The sequence below is a fragment of the Aythya marila genome, assembly GCF_965140915.1.
Source record: "Aythya marila genome assembly, chromosome: 13".
Taxonomy (NCBI): domain Eukaryota; kingdom Metazoa; phylum Chordata; class Aves; order Anseriformes; family Anatidae; genus Aythya; species Aythya marila.
Window position 1 is genome coordinate 8,496,367 of NC_139054.1, and position 23,984 is coordinate 8,520,350.

A 23,984-nucleotide genomic window follows, 5' to 3' on the forward strand; every position below is an offset into this window, starting at 1 on the left:
GATTTGCTACTTTGAAAGCAACTTCCTACTAATGTTTCAGAAAGTGAAGAAGGTTTAGAAGACTATGACTTGCACTAAATCTCACAATGTGGTCTGTTTAATAGACTCCTTCAAAAATTGCGCAAATAAATTTTTAAATTCCTCAACAAATATAAGCATGTCATTGCTAAACACAAAGGCGTTAGTATGACTAATGAGAAATCTAAACAATGCGGAAGAGAGGTTTGGTCAGAGGTTGACTTTTAGGAAGGTTGGAAAGAGGCAACTAGGAGAAAAAAAAAAAAAAACAACAACAAAAAAACACCAAAACCAGGGATAAAGAAGGAGTAGAAAGACATAAATTTGCCAAGCCATGAAAGCAGAGCCATATGAAAAATCTAAAGGAAACGATTTTCTGTAAGCCAACGGGGACTTCAAGCAATAAATAAGGAAACGTGCTTCCACTGTTTTGATTCTTCTTGTATTCAGGGAAGTGTATTTGTTGTAAACAGAAACAAAATTGCACCAAAGGTTGTGCCTGCATTGCCAGTTCTTCCTGTAATGGAAACAGCCTGAAAGCTTCATGCTTTGGCAAGTTGCTCCACTCAGAAATTGTGACATTATTAAAACTATCTGTATGTAGCTGATCTATAAAGCTGACAAAGCTTGAAAATGGAAAACTGGATCAAGTATTGTTTGTCAGGATGGTATGTTATATTGCTTAGTTTTAGGGATTGATCCAGTTATTTCTAGATTCTAGAAAACCAAACTAGCAGTTGTTTCCTTTTATCTGTTGCTAACCATATTAACTTTTTACATACCCAAAGTATGAAGATGAGGACAAAATGCTGCAGCAAAAGTCACTGATCATAGACTCATAGAATGGCTTGGGTTGGAATAGACCTTAGGGATCATCTTATTCCAACCTATGGAATTAAAATGCCATGACAGAGAGTCTCTTCCCAGATTTTCTGTAGCTCCCCTTTAGGTACTGGAGGGCTGCTATAAGGTCTTCCTGGCGCCTTCCCTTCTCCAGGCTGAACATCCCCAGCTCCCTCAGTCTGTCTCTGTAGGAGAGGGGCTCCAGCCCTTTGATAATCTTTGTGGCCCTTTTCTAGGCTCATTCTAATATGTCCATGCCCTCCCTGTGCCAGGGGCCCCAGACCTGAATGCAGTACTCCATGTGGGGTCCCAGGAGAGCAGTGCAGAGAGGGAGAATCACCTTCCTCAGCCTGCTGGCCACTCTCCTTTTGATACAGCCCAGGATATGGTTGTCTTTCTGGACTACAAGTGCACATTGCTGGCTCATGTTGAGCTTCTCATCAACCAGCACTCCCAGGTCCTTCTCCTCTGAGCTGCTCTCAATAAAGATATGTTGTTCGTGAAATGACAGAGATGTTCAAAGGTACAAACCCATGATGGTTTCAGGGGTATTTATCACATCTTCTAAAAGAAGGAACCAGGAAAGGAACGGCTAATATCATTTACATAGTATTTTCTAAAGAGGGAATCTGCATTTCCCTTGGGGTTATGGGTCCATAAGCAGAAGAAGATTGTCCAGAGATGCAAGGGAGATGAGAAGTAACACACTTTATTAGATTAACTGCTATAGGTGGAAGAAAAACCCATGCAACTACTTTCGGGTTCAGAAGACTGCATCAGATACAGTAAGATCACACTCTTCCAGACTGAGCCCCAGATCTCCATTTTTCCAACTACCCCTGCTAATGAAAAATACTATCTATCCCTAAAAGTATGAAACCAACTCTGATACATATTTTGCCTCCAGCTTCTATGGTAAACTTTTACTTTACTAATATTTAGATGGGAGCAGCATTTGTCTGCAAAAGAAAATATCTGTTACTATTACTGTTTATAATCTATGCTTGAATACTATTACTGGTTATATACTATACACGCTAAATTGCATTTGTGTAACTTGTAACTACTATAATTTTTTTAAAAAAGGAAAATTTCTGAACCCACTAAGCCATTTTCTTACTGCTGAGTTGCTTTATGAAAATCCCATCAGCTTAAACATAAAATTTATAATAAATCAAGTGCTCCCAGAGAGAGATACAAACACTCACCTCAAGGGTGCAATACCAAAACACAAAGACACAACACACTGGTGGAGCACCAGAGGAGCTTGTAGGTTTTTCAGCTTCAGACCTGACCGAGCAGCAGCTTTATGGGTCTGGATGCCAGGTGAGCGGTAGCTGGCAAACCTGTGTATATACTTACTTGTCCATAAAAGGCCACTCTGAAAAAAGTTCCAAGAAGCCTCTTCCTTGTGTGCATCACTTCCAATATCTTAGCATATGCTCCATGAAGCGTTCTGTATAGTTGAGTAAGTTTCTGAAAAACAAATCTTGACATCATTAGAGCAGAATTACACAAGCAGGAAATTCTAGCTAACACTGGAAGCTACTGAGTATTTGATCACAATCCATTGGAGAATGCAAATCAGAATTTCTAAAGAGGTTGAGTTCATGTAGTTTCTTTCAAAAAACCTCAGTCTCAAGCAAATTTTGGCTTCAGGTCTGACAGGTACAGAGGTCTGCAATAAAACCACTGTCTTTCAACAGAACACAGCCTACAGTCTCAGCATGTTCTCTGACTAAGCCTTTAAGGGTAGACCAGCTTGCAGTATTTTACTCAGAAATTCTTTTCTGATTAAAACCAACTTTATGTTGAAAACAATAGATCAAGACTTCTAATAGCTTTATTAATGTAGCTGGATAGAGGAAGGGAAAGGGAAGCACTGATCAGCATTTGAGCCTCACTGGGGCACAGATCAATGCAGGTGTTAGGGAGTAGCAAGACAGTAACAGCTTCCTTCCTTCCTCTCTGTTAGCCACTGCATTACTTGAGGACCTAGTCCTCTCTTTGAACAGTTCACACTTTTCTTAACCCTTAAAACACTCAAGTCTCTATGTATTAAAGGACAAAAAGAATCTATGGCTTTGATGAGCATATGGGAATGACAGCTTTATTTTAGGGAAAGGAAGATGGGCATTATTCACTAGCAATGGTCTTCCACATCTAGGAATGCTTTAACTTTATTACCCTCCAGACCACTGCTTTCATTCATTTAATGACCAGCAATGAAGCACAATGCGTGCTTTACAGACTACAATCCATTAACTCAGAATGTGAGAAACAGAAGTGTCTTGTTTTTAACCTAGCAATCTATGAAATTACCTGATACATACAAACTACTACAAAATGAGTACCTCAAATTCACGCCGTTTTTCATAAATAGGAATGATCAGTTTGGAAACTTCAGAAATTGTTTCGTAACGCTCTGCTTTCCACAGACCATCTATACATTGCTCCAGCAGCTCCACTAGGACCTCCTACAAGAGCAACCAAATGGTTGTTGTTAAGTCAAAGAGAAGATAAACCATTTGAGCTTCAAATACTTTAATAGGTCCCAGTATAAGTGGCCACAGTTACATAAGTTCAAACACTTTGTGTTCCTGGCCTTTCCAAATGTATTCTAAACTGTGAAGGGGAAAAAAAAAGTTAGTTTTTAAAAGTTTAATTCTTAGTAACTCATCAATCAGCACAGTAGCCAGCAAGTATACCTTGGTTATTTAGCTATGTCCCTAGGAGAATGCCAAAACTTTGGGAGGATATGGAGATGACAGTTCTGGAAGAAAGAGGTACATAACAAAGAGGTATGTTCAAGGAACATGCATGTAATAGCAATGGGATGTGCTGCTAAGGATCCCCAAGCCTAGTCTTAATGAATGGACAGTCAAGCAGCTAGGCTGCAGGGCTACCTCAGTCACCCATGTGGCCCACCCAGTTGCACATGGATGGAGCAGAAGTAATCGTGACTCTCTGGAACTTACGGGAGGATCTTTCTGTTTCCCCAGTGCCCTGCTATGATCTCTAGATTGTTCTGTTACCATGGTGTCCTGCAGCACAGCCCAAACTCAAGGGGAATCTAAATGGACCTCTTGCTCAGCAGAGCTTGACTTACACTCTGTGCCTCAAAAATACCAAGCTGCGCTGTCCTGTGCTGGCAAGGGCTAGAATTTGCATAACGTGGCAGACAAAGTTTGCGGTGTAGCTTTTTCACTCTCAGAACTAGAAAAGCCTTTCAAAGGAACCAAGAACTTGCACCAGATTTACCTATCTGAATTGTACCCATAACATCTGTCAACGAAGAGTTCTCTTGGGAAATTGCCATGGAACAGCCTTCCTTACAGATGACAGTGCACAACTACAATTTGCTAAAGCTCACATGAGCATGGTTTAACACTAAATCCTATTAGCTTATCAAATTTTCTGTAGTCTATACTACAGGACCTCACCTCACTGTAATGTACATCCATCATCCCACCATCTTCTTTCATTGCACCTTCTTCATCAATGTTGGGAGTGATTTTCCTGAAGGCAGTGCATCCACTGGGGAAGAGTTCTGTAGCAGACAAAAGAAAATGTATTCATAGAATAACTTTTCTCAAATGCATCGTGCTTCAGTGGCCAAAGAAGTCCATTTGATAGCAAAGTCCTAAAGGCAGCAGGGGACCCAACTCCCATTTTTGCTACTGATTTGCTATCATGGGATTGAACACATAAGAATCTCTCCAGCCATTTGCCAAAGGAGTCATTCCTAGTATGTGACTAACACCAACAACAGATCTTCCAGTGTAGTATCTGGAAGTCACCTTTGACCAACCCATTAGGACAGACCAGGGTATATTTTTGCAAAGAAGTTGCATGGAGAAAGCTACCACTGGATGCTGAAGAGCAGGATAGGAAGTGAACAGGGCAGTATACTCCTAGCAGAAACCATAGTTATGCACCCTGAAGCTTTGAGTAGTTCAGCCTGTATTGAACTGTTTGCAGCCTACATATATGTAAACAGTGTCTGTGACAGAGATAACACAAGGTATATCATTTAATATTCCTTCAGACTTGTTCCTCTTCTTTTTTACCACTGGTTGTGGACAGCAGCTTCCAGGGTACAAATACAGATGGTTCAACTTTCAATGCTCTCCCCTCTGCAGCCATATGAAGTTTACATACATATCAAAAAAAAACATGTGCCGATTTTTTCCATTTAGCCAACACACAGAATTGGAACTTCAAGCCCCCTGAGCAAAGCACTCAGAGACCTTTCCAGCCAAGGCGGTGCACATAGTCAACTTCTGTGTGGCTTTAACTTTTAAAAGTAGTAGAGAGTTAAGTCTCTTTCAACAATACTCCCTTACATGGAAACAAGAAATGGGGTCAATATATCTACTGTGGAATAGATTTTTACAAGAAAACCTGCAAAATGTTATGCTCTTACTTGAGAATACACAAGTTTGTCCTTGCCTCTTGTTTTGCATTAAACCACACCACTCTCTTTTTTCCAGTTGCTCTTTATATATTTGTATAGTTAGGCTATAGCTTCATTTTTTTTTTGGGTGAATTTTGACTGCTTCTATGTAGTTTTCACTAGTTTTCTCCAGTTGCCTATAGTGATACTTCTGATGAACATACATACAGCCTGTTTGTAAAATGGGCTTCCCCTGTGAGCACATTTCCTAATGTGAAACACATCTAAACATTTAAACAGAGACATGATGTGTCAGTTCTTATTTTTCTCAGCAAGGTGCCAACATAACTGTCTAAGAAGACCTGGACAGTCTAGTAGATGCCTGTGTTTGAACACTTACATTATTTTCTTCAAAAATACTCACCTTCTTCTACCTTCATCATGTCACACTGCATTTTTTTTTCCTCTTTAGCATGTTCAGAAGAGATCAATAAATAATAATTTACCAAATAATCATTCACAATGCATCATTAAGAGGCATTGTCTTATGCCTCTTAAACAGTAAACACTTACTTTTTCTGTGCAGAAACTCTGCAACAAGGGCTGCTACATGAACATAACACATGGCTGCCTGCAAAGTATAAAGGGAAAATTAAAATGTCATCTGAACATCTGTCTTGTTAGGCACATTGTTTTTAATTATGTAAATTACCTCTGAAAAGTCTCCATTTTTCACATGTATCTTTGCCATACTGTCCAGCCATGTTTTCCGGAGCTCTGGGGTGCTTGCATAAGATTTAGCTAAACTGTACTGTAGATCTATCAACATTTCTGGATCTTTTTCATGTTCTTTCATTTGGGCAGTAGCCATAAGCACTGTACGGATTCTCTTTGTCAGATCTTTGACTTCAGAAGGAAAAGCAGTTGCCTGATACAAAACAAATTTAATTAGAAGCAAACACAGAAACAAAAGGTGTTCTAGGCTTTGTCAAAGACCATTGGTACTCTTTAAGCCCGAACTCCACTTGCTGTCAGTCTGAAAAAACAAAGTATAGGGGATAGTCCTGACTGTAGCTTTTACCTACTGAACTCACAGTTTATACAGTAAACAATATTTCATACTCAATTAGAGATATTTCAATCTGAGCATGCGCAGGGAAATCTTTCCTGGTTGTGCACAGGATGTCAGGCTAGATATTCCTGTGCTGAAGTGCAGCAGGTACTTCTGCATCCTGAGGAGCGGGTGTGAGGGTGAGACAGAGGTGCTCCTTGCACATGAATGCCACAGAATGGAACCGTAAACTACTCCTGAAGCATTTTTCTCTTCAATCAACATCTGGCTTGTTAGTATCTGATGTGCTCACTCTGTAATTCCTAAAACACCAAAGGCATTTGTAGAGCTTCCCACCACTGGAATGTATTAGAGAAAAAAACACATGCTTAAGTCTGATCGTCTACTCTGAGGAGGATCAGCACTGAGTTAGAGCAAGACTTGTCCAGCCAAGTTTTGATAATCCCCAAGGACAGAAATCTGACCTCTTTTCTGGACCCTGCCCCACTATCTTGGAAAACAAATTTTTCTTTATGTAAAGTTGGAATTTCCCTTGTAGCAACTTGTGTTCATTGCCTTCCATCCTGCCCCTTTGAGAAGAGCCTGACTTCCTCATCTCTATAACCTCCCTTTTTGGTAGTAAAAAGTAGCAGTTAGAAGCTTCCTCATCTTTCTCTTTTCTGTATTGAACCTGGTTATTATCTCTCCTTGTGCTATGTCTGGACCTGTGTACGGCATTCTCTCCACCATAATAGAATCTCTCTTGTACTGGGAGATCTGTCTTATACTTATTTATGTATGTAAACTAGATATAATGATGTTCTCATGATATAAAATAAGATCAGCAAAATTTGGATCAGTGAAAAGCTTGTAAACATACATGTATGTGTGCAGAAGAGAGCTGAAGTTTTTGTCAGGTACATCCTAACTATAACTTTGCTATATCACAATTCAACACCCAACTGAGGTTCTCATTCTGCCTTTAGGTCATAGGATGGCCATAGAATTGTAAAAGTCTTCTTTTCCATTTTTCTCAGTCCTACACTGACAGCTACACCATGCACAATGAAGCAAGTTGTAGTGATGATATATTGCTCAATGGGTTAGGTAGAAGCTGTTCATTCTAATGCAAAGAGAGACTGTTATTTTCCAAAGAAATAAAACCATTAATCTTTACAAAAGAGGACTTTCATAATATTACTGACAATCAGTTAATTAATTTTAATTCCTGATAATTATTTCCTTTAGGTAACAAGCCTCCCTTGTCATTCCTCTCAAAGCTGGATGTTCTTAGAAAGCTCTTTGGAAGCCCTTGAAAGGAGCACCCTATGTGAAGTGTAACCTGAATTACTGTGCTCTCTCTTCTTGCCGTTAGGCATCACAGTGGAACGTGACGCATGGTACAGCTGGCCCTACTGCTGTTGCTATAATTCTTGTTTACTGAGCAACCAGGCCAGCATGTGCTTATAAATCATACAGTTAGAATCATTAGGCTTACCCTTAAACATGAGCATGCACTTTCTTTTAGTGCATACATACCCCATCTTGCATTAATGGCTGATAGCACATGTGATTTATCTTCTCCAACCTACCTTCATAGGCCTGTCACTGTTTGCAAAGTTGTTAATGATGAGCAAGGAGTCCTGAAACCTCGTCCCACCGCTGAGTGCCACATCTGCTATTAACTGGCTCACTGCAATTATTATCTGTTGGGACAGCATAGGGGCTTTATTTAAACGAGCCCTAATAGAAAAGATTTATTGTCACAGTTACATAAAAAGCTTATACAAAAACATATCTTTCCCACAGTGTAAGCAACATTTGTTGTGGCTTTACTGTCTGATCTCCCATGGACAAACAGTCCCCAGAGGACCAAGCTGCTTTGCTGAACGGCAAATTCACAGAATTAACAAGATAACAAACATAACACAAATCCTGATGCAGAAATTAGTACATTGGTTACCTTCTTACCTGACTTATTACGACCCAGTGGGTGTTCATCTGCCCCTCTGGGTATTTAAATTTACTTTAAAAAAGCAATGCTTCAAAAGCAGCTCCAGAAAAATCCCTCCTGCACTAAAGGTGGCTCTTCTTGCCATACCTCACACCCCATGCCAGTCAGCACCCAAGGCAGAGATGTGTCTTGTAGTTTCAATTCCAAAAAATCAACAATTTGGAGTGCTTAATGGCTGTGTATTTCACCCAATGGGCCCTAGGCCAATCACTGAAAACAGGGATTAGTTAAAGCCTGGAAATCAAGAGGCATTTTGTCCATATAAAAGATTGGCAAGATTTGCTCTTTTTTTTTTGAAATACACAACAATTCCTCTGCAGACATGTGGTAACACAGCTATATCAATATATCTGTTCATTAAATCTGAGGCGTCCCGATCCCTCCCTTTTCCCCAGTAACTGACCTGAAGATGTGTTCTCAGGAATGTTCTTCTTTTGGTGAACTCAAAGTTATTTCTCATCAGCAGATACAGAAGAGCGGAGGCTTCATTCCTTGTGGAGGCCACCTTTGAAGTGCAACACTTCAGGATCTCATAGCAGAGGGCAGCGCACATGTTCACCCTTCCCTTGAAAAACGCTGAGGGAAACTTCACAAAAGGTATGCAAATATTAGAACATACTCCACAAAATAATACCTACAGAGCTCAGATGGGCACGGGCATGGGGCAACATAGGGAGCTCCAGCCTGGACAGCCTAAATAAAAATTCTGCTAAAGCTTCATGCTCAAAAGTATTTGTGGGAATGAAATCAGGATCTATTTTTAACCACATTTCCTAAAGCAACGTGACCTTAGCTGTCACACTTTTTTGGGATGTGCTTGTGTATGTCCATCTATCCCTACCCCCAACAATTTTTGGTCAGTGAAAATTCTCATCATATTGGACATCCTGTCTCATGCTTTTGCAAAAGCCATAAACCCCAGCAGCAGGGCAGAAAGAGGTCCCACAGACATTCCCGCCAAAGGCTGCTGTGTGACGTATCAGAAAACCTGCTGGAGCTTGACCACAAGTCCAACCGTGCTGGGAAACATGACCTGTGATGCTTGCACAGCTACTTCTACAAGTCCCAGAAAAAAATCTCACAATTGTCCTCAGGAATTCAGGAAAGCAAGTAAGGGACACGCTTGTCCCTGAGTACCTAAAATACGCAGTGACCCCACAAACTGAGCCAGCCCCAGGAAGCAGCAGGACAAAGCCAAACCACAGTGTGAGCTACTTTGGTTAGAAACAGGGCTTGGGGATTTGCAGCAGGGTGAAGAAAAGCAGAAAGGGAAGAGCAGCAGCCTGCACTGCCACAGCACGTCTGTCACCTTAGCAAACACCTATTTCAGTGCATGTCTGCGGGGGCGAGCTCAGCCATGCCTGAAAAGCAGACAGCTGCAGCAGTGCATTGGCCCGATTGGCAGCAGCCTCCATGCAGGGCTTGCTGGAGCAGGGATGCCAGCAGGCATCCATCCGTCCTTGGTCAGAGTGGTGGCAGGCTGTGAGGTGGGACTGCACACTGCTTCCTTCCACCCCTGCCACAATGGGCTGGGTGCAGAGAAGCAGAACAAGGCAAGGTTTTGTGCTGGCACGCAGCCGCCTCCACAGGGACTTGGCTGGAGAGGGGTGCGTCCTGGTGTGAGCGGAGGCTGTTCAGGCATCATGCAGCAGCACTTTGATCCCTCTGCCAGGGACCAAGCCCTAGGGAACTTCCTGGCAAAAAGAGGTAACCCTGTTTTCTGTCTATTTGAGGGAGAGGATTTGCTCAGTCCATCCAAGACACAGTGGTACTGAGGGGGCATGGTCTGTGAGTCACCTCTCTCTGTCCTACCACCTCCCCAAGGGAAATGACAGTAAACGCTGTCAGAGTATTCACTCACATCCTCCAAGTCAGAGGTTGGTGATGTTACCTTGGCACTCTATTCCTTACATTAAATATATATGACTCAGAAAAGATTGTAGGTACTGCTGTGGCCACCACCACGGCATGCTGGTGGGCAAGTTTTAAAGCAGGAATCTAGGAGCTGCATCTAGGAAGACTACAGCATTAGGATTACACTGAGCCACATAGGTTACAAGGCAGCATGAAAATATTGCCCAACTATTTGATGTTCTCTGCCTCTTGCAGTATTTTCAGGAAAAAAAATGGGAGAAAAGAAGCAAATAAGTATCATAGTAAAACAGGGCCAAGAGGGTCACGTGTACACTTGGGAAAGGAGCTATTAAGTAACCGCTGCCTGTTGTAATGCAATCCTCCCATAGTGAGATAGGATCACACTAGTAATTGGGATTAGCACAGAGATGGCCACAGTGATGTCAGTTTGGGCATGCATGGGCAGCACAGGGGCAACCAAGAAAATATGTCTGGCACTGGCTCTTGGCATGCATCACTGCTTGCCTGCAGAGATTTAGTGAATATTTCCAACTCAGTGCTAGGGAGAAAACTTTGCCTGAAAATCTGGACAACAAGCCCCAAATCTCTCCCTGTGTGCTCTTCTCCACTGTGCACCAGCTCCAGGAGGAAAAGCTGTGACCTGCACATAGCCAGTCCGCATCCCTGAGCACCTCCCTCCTGGAGAATGATCCCAAGCAGATGCAATCACATGTGGTGCCAGGGCTGCAGAGCCAAGGGTTGATGCCTGCTGCAGCTTGGACCAGGTGCTGACTGCGGCTCTCCAGCTGGCAGGAGAACACAAGCTGAGAAATGCTGAGAAACATTGCACGTGGCCATGACCCCGTGTGCTCTGGAGCAATGTGTTTCTGGACCAGTCCTAATATGAAGGGCTGGAGCAGGAGTCAGCACAGTGAGAGGCTCCAGACCAGCCTTGGCACAGTAAAGTAGGGCAGAAAGCTTTATGCTCCTTCCTGCCTTTCAAAGTTGTGGGCATCAGTTTGGACAAATCACAGCCTGATGCTGTGAAATTGCACTAATGGGGAAGGAAAGGCTTAACATGGTCAGATGCAATCAGCTGTTGCAGGAAAGGAGCAAAGCTCTGCTACCTTCATACTGCAGGGCCTGGGATTGGCGATGCCTCTAACAGGCCCTGATAGTACGAATGCACCAAGGGACAGAGAGGCATGGAGCTGGCAGCTACATGGGGTTTCATTCACTCTCACATCCACTTGTCTCTTTAACGCAGGCAAATTATCTCAGCCTTCTACTCTGTGCATCTTTTTCTTCATAACAATTTAAAGACCATTCCCAAGCATATACATACGTATTCATCTACCTGATGCTCTAAAAAGAGGTTTAGATTTTAAGAAAACCTGGGATATTAAACAGGAATATTCTAGCTATTATTGCTTCTTCCCAGCCGGTAAAGCAGACAAATCTCCCTTTCCAAATTCCTGGCTCACATGTATGCAAGCAGCATTCATTTTCAAAACCAAAACCAAATATGCAAACAATTATAAGCCTCCTTTGTTCCTTACTTTCTTGCGACATTTCTATTCTGAATCTCTTGCCTATGAAATAACCAGGTTTAATGAAGAAATAAGGGTGTTTTAAGACAGATTTTGGGAAGTGAAATAACTCTCAGGAGGTTTTCCCTCCAACAACTATTTGCTGTGACACTAGATAAAAGGGGGGGGCTTTTCATTTTAATTATTAGCTGCAGAAGGCCATAAAACTGACAAACGGTCTCTTCTAGCTGCGTCAGAGGTATAATTCACTTTTGGTTTTCTTGAAATTAACACTTTTATAGCTAACAATGATATGCAACTCAAAACAAAACAGCTCAACTTTCGTATTTCAAAACAAACTTGCAGAAAAACATGCCATCCTTGCACTTGTTGTGAAACGCAGTGATGCCCCATCTATTTTATTGTTGCTTCGGATCTTAGAAAAGCCTTTCAGAGGACTTAAAAGGAAGTTTAGGACCCATGTGGTTAAGGAGTTGGCAAAGAAATCACTTCCTTATAGATACCATCTGCTGGGCTCATATCTTGCTTTTACAGAAGCAACACCGTGTCCTGTCATAGGGGAAATGTGAGAAATTAACTGAAAGCAATTTTTCAAATCTCCAAAGACTCATAATGCCAAATTCAGTGTGGATTCAGGATGGCAGAAATCCAAGAAAACCACCCGAATGCCTGTCCTCGCAGCTGCCTGGAATGCAGCCTTCATTGCTGCAATCAGCATTTCGTACAATGAGTGTGTAACCCCTGAAGGGCTCCAGGTTTTGAAGGCTGATGGTGAGATCAAGTTGAACAGGTGTGCGGCTTTGGCTTTGCATTTGAACAAACACAGAAAATTTGCCAAGGAGGCAAGGAAGGTCTCTTCTTTGCTACAGGCAAGAAACAATACTTTCATCTATACAAACTTTCAGCTAATAAGGGGGACAGAGGTGCAGAGAGACTACGTTCATGTGGGGTCTATGTAGCTCTACAACAGGATGTATTTCAAAGATAAGCAGATCACAGTCAAGCAGAAAACTTGAGAGATACTGGAAAGGTAAAACAATAAACATATATTAGACCCTGTAGAAAAACTAAGTGATTCCTGCTGGTGACAGTTGCCAATTTGGCAGGCTTTAAGAAGCCCAATGGAGAAAACATCACGTAGGAAACCATGCTGTCTGGAGCCAGATAGGTAGCTAGTGAGACTTCTGCATTTTCTGCTTTTCACATGTCTGGTCAGAACAAACCTAAAATCAGCCCTAGACATACTCATATTATCTCTTAGCTTTTATGTGTAGTTGTAGTAAAATAATCATAGTACAGATTTTTACCACCTTTGAAAAACAGTTTTAGCAGTCTCTTTCTTTCATCAGACTTTGTTCAGTGACTCATGCAAGACCTCCTTTGGAAACAATACTTTTCTGCATATCAATCACATGCTGTGCTGCCTGGCTGCAATCTGAAGCTGTATGAATTTACCTCATTAATGAAGTGTTGCATTCAAGTGATTTGAGAGCTTTTAATTCATTTTGAATTTATTATAACTGTGCAGCTTGGAAACAGCGGAGTTTGTGTGTACATCTGGTATCAAAAATGTACTTATGAGAAGTGGCAAATTTTGATACACGTGAAAGGAAATGTCAGCAATAGCATCAGTCACTGTTCTTGTGTGGTTAGCTGTGGCTTTGTCACTGCATGAGCTCAGGGGATTAAACAACCTCATAGCTCAGAAAAGTGTAGGAAGAGGTTCAGCAGGTGCTAGCCTCTGTTAAATGCAGCCCAAGGCTAGAGGATGAGCAGGTCCTCAGTGCAAGTACTATTCAAGCAATAATACTGTTAGCAATATTGGCAGTTTGGGGAAAAAAGAGTCGAGAAGCATCAGCTTTGGGTAGAAAGGATACTAATCCTTAATAGCAGTTGTGCGACCCAGGCTCATGAAGGAATTCCTTGTGATTTCTCATTTTGTTTCCTGGTATACAGCAAATAATAATGGCTGTAATAACTGTTTTAAAGACATGCCCTGGTTAAGAAGCTATTTTCTAAATCTTATCTTCAAACTGCACAAAATAGCAGTTTAACAGGAGTTAAACTTTTTAAAGTTAACTTAAATATTGCTTTATATTCTGTCATGTCTAGGCAAATTCTCCTGCACCTTTAAGTTAAGCATTACATACCTTGCTAATAAAAGCTCTCAGAGAGGCAAACACATGCTTAAGAGCTGCTTCTGACTGCCCATTTTTGAGAAAAGCAAGGTGAATATCAAAAACCTTCTTCATGAGTGGATTATGACCATCGTTGCTTAAAAGTTGGGTCTGGAAAGCAAGAAGAGAATTTACTTTGCAGCAAGGTTGTGCCTGAAGCTGAAAATGAAATAGATAATTTTGCATAATTAATCACACCAATTCTTAAGCCAGAGAAGGAGCAGAGCCTTTAGTAAAAATATAACCAGAAACTGTGACAATCAGTACAAACTTACAGTGTTTGGTCAGATGCTATTTTAATAGCAGAGAATAAAACAATACATTTTATTATTATTGCATCACTAATTCCAAAACCTAACTCTTTTAGGTTTTGGACAATGTTCTGTGCAACGTTCATCAATGGTCTAGAGATATTTTAAATAAAACAGGCTGCTACCACCATAACAGTTACACTCTTTTTCCATTTCATTGTATGAGTCTCAACAAGTGTTTTATTGCTGCAGTAAATCAGTAAATCACTTCCCTTGTCTTTTGCAGAGTTTTGACTAATTGCACCTTCTGGAGAACCCATCTCCCTTTTCCCTCCTCCCCTGTAGACAGATGGCAAAACAGAATTACCTAGAGAGGATTAATATAGTTTCATGTCAAAGTTATCTTGCCTATGTCTCTGCCACCCTTGCAGCCACTGTGCAGGAAGCCTGGCACATTGTGGCCACCCAGCAGGAATGCAGATGCTCCATATCGATAGATCAACAGTCCCCTGTATGATTGTCAGCCCAATTGACCTTTTGTCTGGTTTGGATTTGTCTTTGACATCCTATACACATCTTATAGCAGAGCAAGTTTAGAATCCATTATTTTAAACTGAAATTATTTATATTGTCATTAAGAACAGCATCAGCACTTTTACTGCACACTTCTGTGTGGTAACACCATATAACCATAAAAGCAAAGCAGAAGCCCATTAAAGCGGAAGGGAATCCAGTCTATCCTGTGGTTTGAAAATCACATTGTTTTGTGGTTCAGCTATATTAAAAAAGAGGCAACTGTGAAATTCAAGCAAGGTTTAACTCTTGCATCTAAATTCTTCTGCTATTGCAAAACTATTATGGAGTAATTTAATGTATGCCCCAGGATGGTCTTTTTGCTCCATAACAGAAGCAGAGGATACGCTTTGTCTTCATGTTTTTCAATACATCTAAAAATGAAGTCTTCATTGTGCTTACTCTGAAATACAGAGTTGTTCTTGCGACATTATGAAAGACACATTGCAATTGGCAGGATTCCTCCAACCACACTTCAAGAAGAGCTTTTCTGGAACAGTTTTTCAGTATTTTCTTCCCAGCCTAGGGTTCTCTCCGTCACAAAGGCTTTGATTCCTGTGGGTGGCAAGAACTGCCAGGAGTGTGAATCACTATATGGAGGAGAAGACTTCTGCCAGCAGCACTGGTCTTATCTGGACCAGCAACCACATGTGGAAAGCCTTTTCCACTGGGACATCCATGTACGACAATTCAAAGAATCTGGGTCTCACTTCTAGGCAATTTATGGTAGAAAACAGTGACTATTGTGAGCATGTTCATTTCCCTTTCCTCTGGTCCCTACTTTCTATATGATGTACATTTCCTCTTATTCTATTTTTGTAATGCCTACGCTCATGGTATAACATCCACGTAATTTTCTCTGGTCTTGCAATTTTGAAGAAATTGTGAGATTGCATAAGTGCATAAGGCTTGTTGAGCCTGTGAACACTTAGTGTTTTGGAAAATAAACAAGCTGCAAATGATTTACTTTTGTAAATCCTTTCACAATCCGAAATTCTAAGAGAATGGGTCAACAAAAGCAACAAGCACACAGAAATACAGCACACTATTCTCCAATACTTTTGATTTCAAAGCTGACCTTGAAACTCTGAGTGAAAAAAGAGATGGTGTCCAGAACGGTCAGGCACACTTCAGTGGCTATATTGCCCTCCAGTAATGCTTGGTGCACAATATCTGCTTCTGAGGTGCCTGCACCTGCGGACAGAAAAAAAATAAATCAGGAGGAAACAGTATTCAGCACTCCAGCTCCCACAAGATGTAAATACTGATATAGATTGGTTCTCCCTTTACACTTCCCTGGTGTTGTGAGATGAGGTGCACATAGCAAGATGCTAAATTTGCCAGCTCCATTTAGAGAATGCCTCAGCCTGATGCCAACCAAAAAAAACAATGTCAGTATTTCCCCTTAATCCGTCTTTAAAGCCAGACACAGACTGAGGTGTACAAGTTTCACCCACAGAAGGGAAATGGAAAATACCCACATGGAAGGTTTAGAGCAGATCCCAGCCCAGGTCTCTATGTAGGGCTGAACTGCACACCAGGGTAACTCTCCTGCCTGCCAGGCTCACTACTCAAACCAAGGTATCACCTGCGCTCACTCCAAGACAAGAAGCTGAGTCATGACAGGCAAGGGGAAAAGCCCTAAGTCCCAGTGGCTCAGATATCTCCCCTTCAAATCTAGTAATGTTGCAAGAGAGAGTGGTGACCACTGCAATTCTGCAGAGTTCAAGTATCCCCATGCAACCAAGAGCAAATAGCAAATGGCTGCATGAAGTTTTCAACAGGCTAAAACTGCATGATCCCCTCTCACTCCACTGTACATACTGTGGTTGAGTGTGAAGGATGTGTCCAAGCTGCCCAGGTGCTGGAGCCGCACCTGCATCCCACCAGCTCTGCTGCGGAGCACTGGCATCGTCTGGGATTTCCGATCAGCTGCCACGTGCTTGGATAACCAGGCGTCGTGCACCCTGCAAGGGGAAGTGAAGGCTGTGGGATGGGACAAGGCCAGAAGCCACACCACTACAGGATTACACGAGGTACCTGGATGGACACCTGGCCTCCCTCCCACAAGCTAAAGTGTCTCATCCCAGCCAACCCCAGGACTGACCAGGCTACCTTGGTCCCGCCTGCTACAAATGGCCTTAGAGCGGATGAGACAGCAGAGCTGCTGCTCAGGGAGCTGAGACGAAGCTGTGACTTGTGTCTCACCTGTAGCCAACTGTGGGGGACATTGCACACCTGCGCAGGCATCCAGGAGTGCCTAGGGCCAGGGGTGTCATGCAGGAGCTGGAGGGGAAGGAAGGGGCATGGTGCTAAAAGGAGCACGGTGCTCTGCACGGTGCTCTGCTCCCTGCATGACACTCAGCAGAGTCCTAGCCCCGACCCTGCAGGCTTCCTGCTTGCTTGGGTTTGCCTGACGTGGGTGTGCACGCTCCCTTCCTGCCTTTGCTGTGGCAGGGAGCATGAGGAGGGCCCCCTCACACTGGCCCCAGATGGAAGAATACAGTACCTGGCAATATTTCTCTTCCCCACATATCTGAAGTGAAATAAACACACTCTAGAAAGAAAGAAAGAAAGAAAAAACAAAAAGTATGTTACAGATCCTGCAGATCAGGAAAGATCAAAACATTTCAAATCTACTCCAGCCATGTCTGTTGCATGAGGGTTTGGGGTCTATATTTATGCATTACTAGACCTCACACCCTTGGTTTCTGAACCCAGTGGTGCACCCATGTCTCGCACCCATCTGTTCCAGCAAGGAGGGGGAGGCTGTGCTGTGCTGTGAGCCAGGTTGCCCTATGGGTGGTGGGACGCCCTCTGCACAGCCTGCACTGAGCACAGGGAACTGCCACTTCACCCTGCTCCCTCCATAGACACCTGTTTGTCAGAGGGAGGAAGATCATCTCATTGTACCCTGGCCAGACACCTCTAGTGCTGCACAAGACCATGTGCACCCTGAGAGGCAGCCGCACTCATTTCTACTTCCTTGACAATGCTGCCAGCACAAAGGTGCAGTGTTTGAATTGTAGCCTCACAATACTCACTCCAGAAGCACAAGGACGTTGATCAGCTCCTGGGGGGAGAATTTATTCCAGTAAGCTAAAAGTGTATCTGAAAGAGGAAAAAAATTACATTTTGTTTTTGCCTTTTTTTTTTTTTAAATAAAAAAACTGACTTTGCAGACCAAAACATCCAGTGATGGACTCTTTGTCTTTCTGGCTGCCCTCCTGTACACCACCCTCAGTAAGCAAGAGCCACCAACCTTCAGAAATCATCTTCACAATGTAGAGGTAGCACATCAGGAGTGTTCGGATCTCAAACTGATCCAGGCGGCTGCAGTGTGACACGCTGCTCCTCGTGGAGCTTCTGCGGATCTAACAAGACACAGACGTCACACGGAGGCCAGTGGCTCTGAGTGCCTAGGCTGCACCTGAGCACGGGCACAACAAATCAGCACATTCCAGATACAGCAGCATGCCTCTTGTCCCCAGCATCTGCAACCCCATCAGCACCATGTGTGACACGCTTTGGAGACATCTCCATCTTTGAGGCTGCTGCCAATGCAGGGATGGGCAGTCTGGAAATCCTGGATGCACAGCCAAAGTCTTCTTCACCCAGAAAAAAATGTCTGGGCAGAGAGTGATGACTTATCCAGCAAAATGCACGGCAATCTTACTTTCACTTCTGCTCTCTAGAGCATCTAGGCTTCACGTTTTTGAAGTCAGTTTTTATCAAACAAAATAATTAATTAGCTTTCATGGTTTAAAACAATAATCTAATTTTCTGCCAAATATGTACACTTCAAAATAACAGTTATTAAAAAAACAGGAACTTCCAACTTAAGAAACTTTTTTTTTTCCTCTCCTGACTTTTGGGAGTGGCTTTTGTGTTCTTTTTTTTTTTTTTTTTTTTTTTTTCCCTCCTATTTGGTGAATTACGCAAAGATAAGTGAAATCCTTCTGGTGAGTCAATCTTTGTGGGAAAGGCCCGGGAATTCTGTGGTAGAAAAGACTGGACTCCTACAGTTTTACCTTTTTTTTTTTTTTTTTTCATTCTCTGTGCTTGCCCTAGCTGTATTCCCTGACAAATGGATACAATTAAGCTCTAAGGAGGATGCTTCTCTTAAAGCTGTGCCTCATATGTTTGGAGACTGACCCACAGATCATATTTGTTGTTTATTCTGTGACAGGCTATGGATATGAGTCATAAGAAAACAGATTTAAACATTCAGATTAGGGTTGGAGATACAGTCCTACAGCCAGAACTTTGCTGTTGACCATGCCAAACTATCAAGTCAGTACACAACTTACTCCAGGGGAACAGGCGATAAGTAACATGTCTACCCCCGTAGAGCAGCCTTAAAGCTGTGCTCCTTCACATGGCATTACTTTTACAGGGCTTTGAGGATATTACATTTAATGACAGAGAATCTATTTTCAACTACTCTGAAAAATATTCCTACAAGGACACAGAAGAGGGTGTCTGGCTGTGGGGATAAGCTGAGCTGAAAGCCGTAGTGCTTTCTGCAAACCCAGCCAGGTGTTGCTGCCAGCAGGGTGGAAGCATATGCGCTGAGCTCTGCTGAATATGAACAGTTTGATATTCAGGCATTTGGCTATACTTGGACTTGTAGCTTTGTGATTCATGTAGGGGAGCATGAAAGGCCCCACCTCTCCTGAGCGTGTCAGGACACAGCCAGCAGAAGCCCAGATAATCTTTGCTTTGCTTGTTGGAAGGGCCACAGTTTTTCAAGATGCATCAATGATTTATGCCAACCCTAGGCATCTGGAGAGTGCCTTGAAGAAAACCAGGGGCTGGTCTGCACAAATACCTGATTTCCATCTGTGCAATCTGCCAAAGAGAGTACACACTATATGAATATTTGGACCAGACCTCTTTTTGGTGTGACCACGGTCACCTTATGCAAGTTTGGGACTGTGGTTATTAACCTGTGTTGATTTTCCTACAAATATCTCATCTTCTCTTGAGTCAGCAGTCACCGGTAACCTCATGTCAATGCACTTTACCACCCAGCCGTCTGTGGAAACCAGTTCCCAGTGCCACATACCAGGCACTGATCAGCTCAGATCCATCCAAGCACAGGGAATGCATCTGCACATCGGTATATGCAGATGGACTTTCCCCATGGATTTTGGCTTTCATATTTCATAATTTGTCAGCCGTTATATTTTTAGCTCAGAGATTTTTAAAGAGGGAAGGCATACCAGACCAGTGAGTCTGACCTCCACTATGAAACGTGAATCTGATTGTTTCCAAAGAGAGGTTTTTATAAGCTGTTCTTTGAGTTTGTTACCACAGGGAAGTCCTTTTCCCTCTCCCTTATCTAAAACAGCCTGTACACAGCCCACATTCTGGTGCAGTAAATGCCATCCTTTCTAACCCCAGATGCATTACATTTTCACACTGATCCGGTGAACTGGTTGCCCCTTCTGAGTTCAGGGATCCTTTTGAGTCCTCTCGCTTTATCCCATGGCCATTTGGAAGTGCTGCTCCACTGGCTGGACAATAAAACAAAAAGAAACACCCAAAATGACATGGTTTGCACCCACACTCCTCAATGCATCATGGACAACAAGTGGGGGATGCAATTTGGACAGTACAGATGGGGCATGCAGAAATCCTTTGTTTAAAGTTGGTTCATCTGGAAAGGACACACAGGGTCCCACCACATCCTGGGAAAAGCATGCAAGCTCTTAGAAGTTGTTGAGCAGATGGCTATTTCAGATTTTGGGAGAGAGCTGTTTACCAGCTGTGCCTACCAAGGAGTGGTGATAGTTACACTGAAAATAAAAACAAAAGCAATGTTTTAGAAAAGTTAATTTACCTGTATCTTTGTCTGCAATCAGGCTGGATCTATTTGAGGGGGATGCAAAACTGCACATGAATTCATCTCTGGATGCCTGTAAAGAAATATGAGTTTTGTTGTGACCAATGGGAGCTAATACCAATTCTTCTATAGAATAGAATAATGAAATAAAAAAGAAAATTAGGGCAACTTTTAAAATGCAGATGAAACAAAAATAAATCTATTTCCTTTCACCCATGACAAGGAGACAAATGACTCGGGGAACAGTAAAACATATTAAAGGAAATGATGTCAGTGTTATCCCTTTAATGTTTCATCACTTGATTTGAAATTATTATTTAAATATCTTTGTTGTTGTTGTCACTTTGCGCTAAACAAGGAGGAAAGCCTAGTCTGTAAGGCTGAGTCCACACAGATCCCTCAGGCAGGCAGACAGTTCCCGGAAAAGCTACTGGAGGCTGAGGCTGAGTCCTGGTCCAACTCACTCCAGCTGGAGGGACTTACCTCACCGTACAGCACTACATATGCTGTAAAGAAATACACTGAACAATAGCAAGCAAAACAGCAGTCCAGCAGACAGAGCAAAGTCACAGGAAATGCCAAATTAAATAAAAAAGCACATTAGTGGATGGCGGGGAGAAAAAAAAAAAAAAAAAAAAACACACAAAAAACGTATATCCACAGTTAAGGCTAGCTGCAGGCGGTGGGAGTTGCAACTGAGGGTGCACAGGGAGAGGAGGTGCAGGGGGGAGCGGTGTGGGGTCACGGGGCTGCACTCACAGGACTGGAGGCGGCTGCGCAGGAGAGCACGTCGCGTCCGGCCACTCGCTGGATGTTTTCCAGGAGCAGCCCAAAGAGCGGCAGGTAGAGCTGGGCTATTTTTGCCTGCTGGTTCTGAAAAAAAGGGAGGACAACGTAGGTAAGAGTGCAGGCTTTCTACAGTGAAAAAGGGAAACTCTTTAGCTGAAATGTATATATACATACATACATATATATTTACACTCTATATGGTGTCTGAAGGCATGGGTTGGTTTGAGTTCTCATCATCACTTCTCCAGCTACCAGTGGATATTACCCTTTTAGCTACAATCTTTGGGAAGTCAGGGATTTCGGGGGCTGAATGACATTCACAGTCATACAGGAAGTGTGACAAACTAAATCCCGGATTTCCTAACTCTTTAACTGGCACTTCACTCACATGGCTTGATTTTCAAGTGCAACACTCAGGAGCAATGAACTAAAAACGTTCGCTTTTTGCCTGGTGCTGACTATTGCTTCCAGTTGGGAATTCTCTGTAACGAATGCTCCTAGTTAGAACAGTTTGTATGAAAGGATTAACTTGAATTAACTGATACAGACTTGTTTTTAAACTTTTGAAATGATCAAAAATAGTCTGTTTGGCTTTTCTAAATGCAGCACTATTTGACAACCAATTCTTTTCTTGATAAAAATCGATTATTCTGGACTTGACAGAAAGGTTAGAAAAAGGTATCTAAGGCTTGCAAATCGAATGGTGCATTTTAACTGATACAAGAATCCAACATTTTCTTGTGATTCAGTATGACAAACGATACAAGAAATCTTGAAAATGATCACAGGCTGAGCAAATCCTCTTTCAGGCATCGATAAAGATGAGGTTTGCTTGGCTGGAGCAAGACTGCAGCAACAGACCCTGCCATGGTCAGCCTATCCTGCCTGCAATGCAATTGATTCCCAGGACACCAGCTGAGCATCATGCCCTGGCTTCAGACAGCTTCCTGGCCATGAAGCCCAGAGCACCACATGTACAAAAATCCAGAGGGACAATTCTAAGGCACATGGTATTTTTGAGGAGGCTGCACACTGATGAGGCAAACATCTTCTGAATTAGCATAAGGGTTTTCAGGCACCCAAAAGAGCAGAAACAGGCTGCCTCTGACCCAGCCTTGGCAGACAGCTGGCAAATCTCTCCTGTTACACCAAGTCTGGCCAACTACCACGTGCTGTGGTTTTGTTTCCAGGCTGTACAAGTCACCAGGAATCCTTGCTGCAGAGAAAAACAAGACTATCTCCTGCTCAGCCCATCTAGTGATGCTGCCAAAGACGCAGAGATGGGAGAGGAGAGGAGCTGGTTCTTGTCCATGCAGAGGGGTAGGAGTCCCTAGCACATTTGGGTCATTTTTACCCTTCATGCCCAGGATACTATCCATATTCCCAGACAAAACCCAGATGGCAGCGAACTCGGAGCAATTTTAGGAGCTAAACTCTAAAAAGAGGCTTGTTTTCAGCTTACAGCAAGGACAGGTAGTACTTAGACAGGTAGCCCTGTACTTTCAATGGCACGTACTTCAGGAGAGATCAGCATCCAGAAAGAAAACAAGTCCACCTCCAGTCGCTTTCACCAATACTGCATGCTGAACCTCTGACCAAAGAAAGCTGAAAGCTCCTCAGCGGAAATCCAGCGTCTCATGAGAATCCACAGATCTTCTCTTGATTCACTAATTAGCCAAACATGCAGCTGACTTGTAACAGAGATCTGTCCTGCTTCCTAATTATAGTATATTAATGCAGGATATTAATTTAAGCCCAAGACCAGAAGAACATTGCCATTGCTTAACTTTGAACAGCCTCTTGGCTAACGACACTCTCAGGTTCCTTACTGGCTCAGAGCTTTATCTAAATACTCAGCGTGGATAAGAGCGCTGCAGTTATCTTACTGAATTATTTGTATTCCTGGACCATTTCTCAGAGCTATTTCTGTAATGTCATAAATATCAGTTACTTAAAACAGTTTCCTAAATAGTAATGAGAACACCCTCAGTGCACCGTGCAAGATCTAAAATTCTGATGTAAGATTTTTCATAAAATTCAAGAACTTTACATTTAAAAGCCAACAAAATATTCCTGACCTTGTGCTGGTATCTGTTGTCGAAGGCGTGCTTTATCAAGAGATTTTTTAAGACTGAAATGGCCGTATATCTGATATCATAGTTGTCCTGCAAGGCAACAGAGGCTTCTCTGAGAAGCATCCCCACCAGGAAATGATGCTTGCAATACTCATCAGTTAAACTGTATTCAAGATTTACATCTGAAAGAAACAGCAAAGCAATGGTTAAGGAAACTGTTCCAAATATCTATTCAGAGTGAGACAGAACAGTCAAGTAAGCCAAAACAGTCCAAGAGCACAGTTCATCATACTCTCTTCTGCAGTGCAGTGATCTTTTAATAAAGCCTGTACTGACTACAGTTTTTTTCACCACTGAGTTAAGTTATATTAAAGAACTTGGCGTCTTCCAGCTCAGACTAGTTGTTAATTGTGGCCCTCAGTATTTCAGCCGCAGCTAAATGAAGGATTAGGACTAATTTGCAAAGTCAGAGATGGGTGAAAGAGGGAAAGACAGCATGACTTACTGCCTGGGAGCTGACAGGCTCCTTCCTCACTCCATGTGAC

General features: G+C 42.6%; 1 protein-coding gene across 3 annotated transcripts in view; it reads right to left on the bottom strand.

Moving 5' to 3' along the window:
* DOCK11 (dedicator of cytokinesis 11) overlaps positions 1–23,984 on the bottom strand; it is an 82,255-nt gene that overhangs the window by 11,165 nt on the left and 47,106 nt on the right. For all 3 annotated transcript variants that reach the window (XR_014318413.1, XM_082771013.1, XM_082771012.1), the window contains exons 31-47: positions 23,443–23,621; positions 21,335–21,448; positions 20,573–20,648; positions 20,143–20,246; positions 17,990–18,101; positions 17,772–17,838; positions 17,237–17,284; positions 16,552–16,694; positions 15,806–15,921; positions 13,877–14,014; positions 8,726–8,908; positions 7,901–8,014; positions 5,970–6,185; positions 5,831–5,888; positions 4,305–4,411; positions 3,216–3,338; positions 2,224–2,337 (exon numbers count right to left, since the gene is read on the bottom strand). Coding sequence is in view for 2 of the 3 variants with exons in the window: in XM_082771013.1 (XP_082627139.1) it covers positions 2,224–2,337; positions 3,216–3,338; positions 4,305–4,411; positions 5,831–5,888; positions 5,970–6,185; positions 7,901–8,014; positions 8,726–8,908; positions 13,877–14,014; positions 15,806–15,921; positions 16,552–16,694; positions 17,237–17,284; positions 17,772–17,838; positions 17,990–18,101; positions 20,143–20,246; positions 20,573–20,648; positions 21,335–21,448; positions 23,443–23,621 (2,012 nt within the window). In the remaining variant the exon portion in view is untranslated. The remainder of the gene's footprint in view (positions 1–2,223; positions 2,338–3,215; positions 3,339–4,304; positions 4,412–5,830; positions 5,889–5,969; positions 6,186–7,900; positions 8,015–8,725; positions 8,909–13,876; positions 14,015–15,805; positions 15,922–16,551; positions 16,695–17,236; positions 17,285–17,771; positions 17,839–17,989; positions 18,102–20,142; positions 20,247–20,572; positions 20,649–21,334; positions 21,449–23,442; positions 23,622–23,984) is intronic.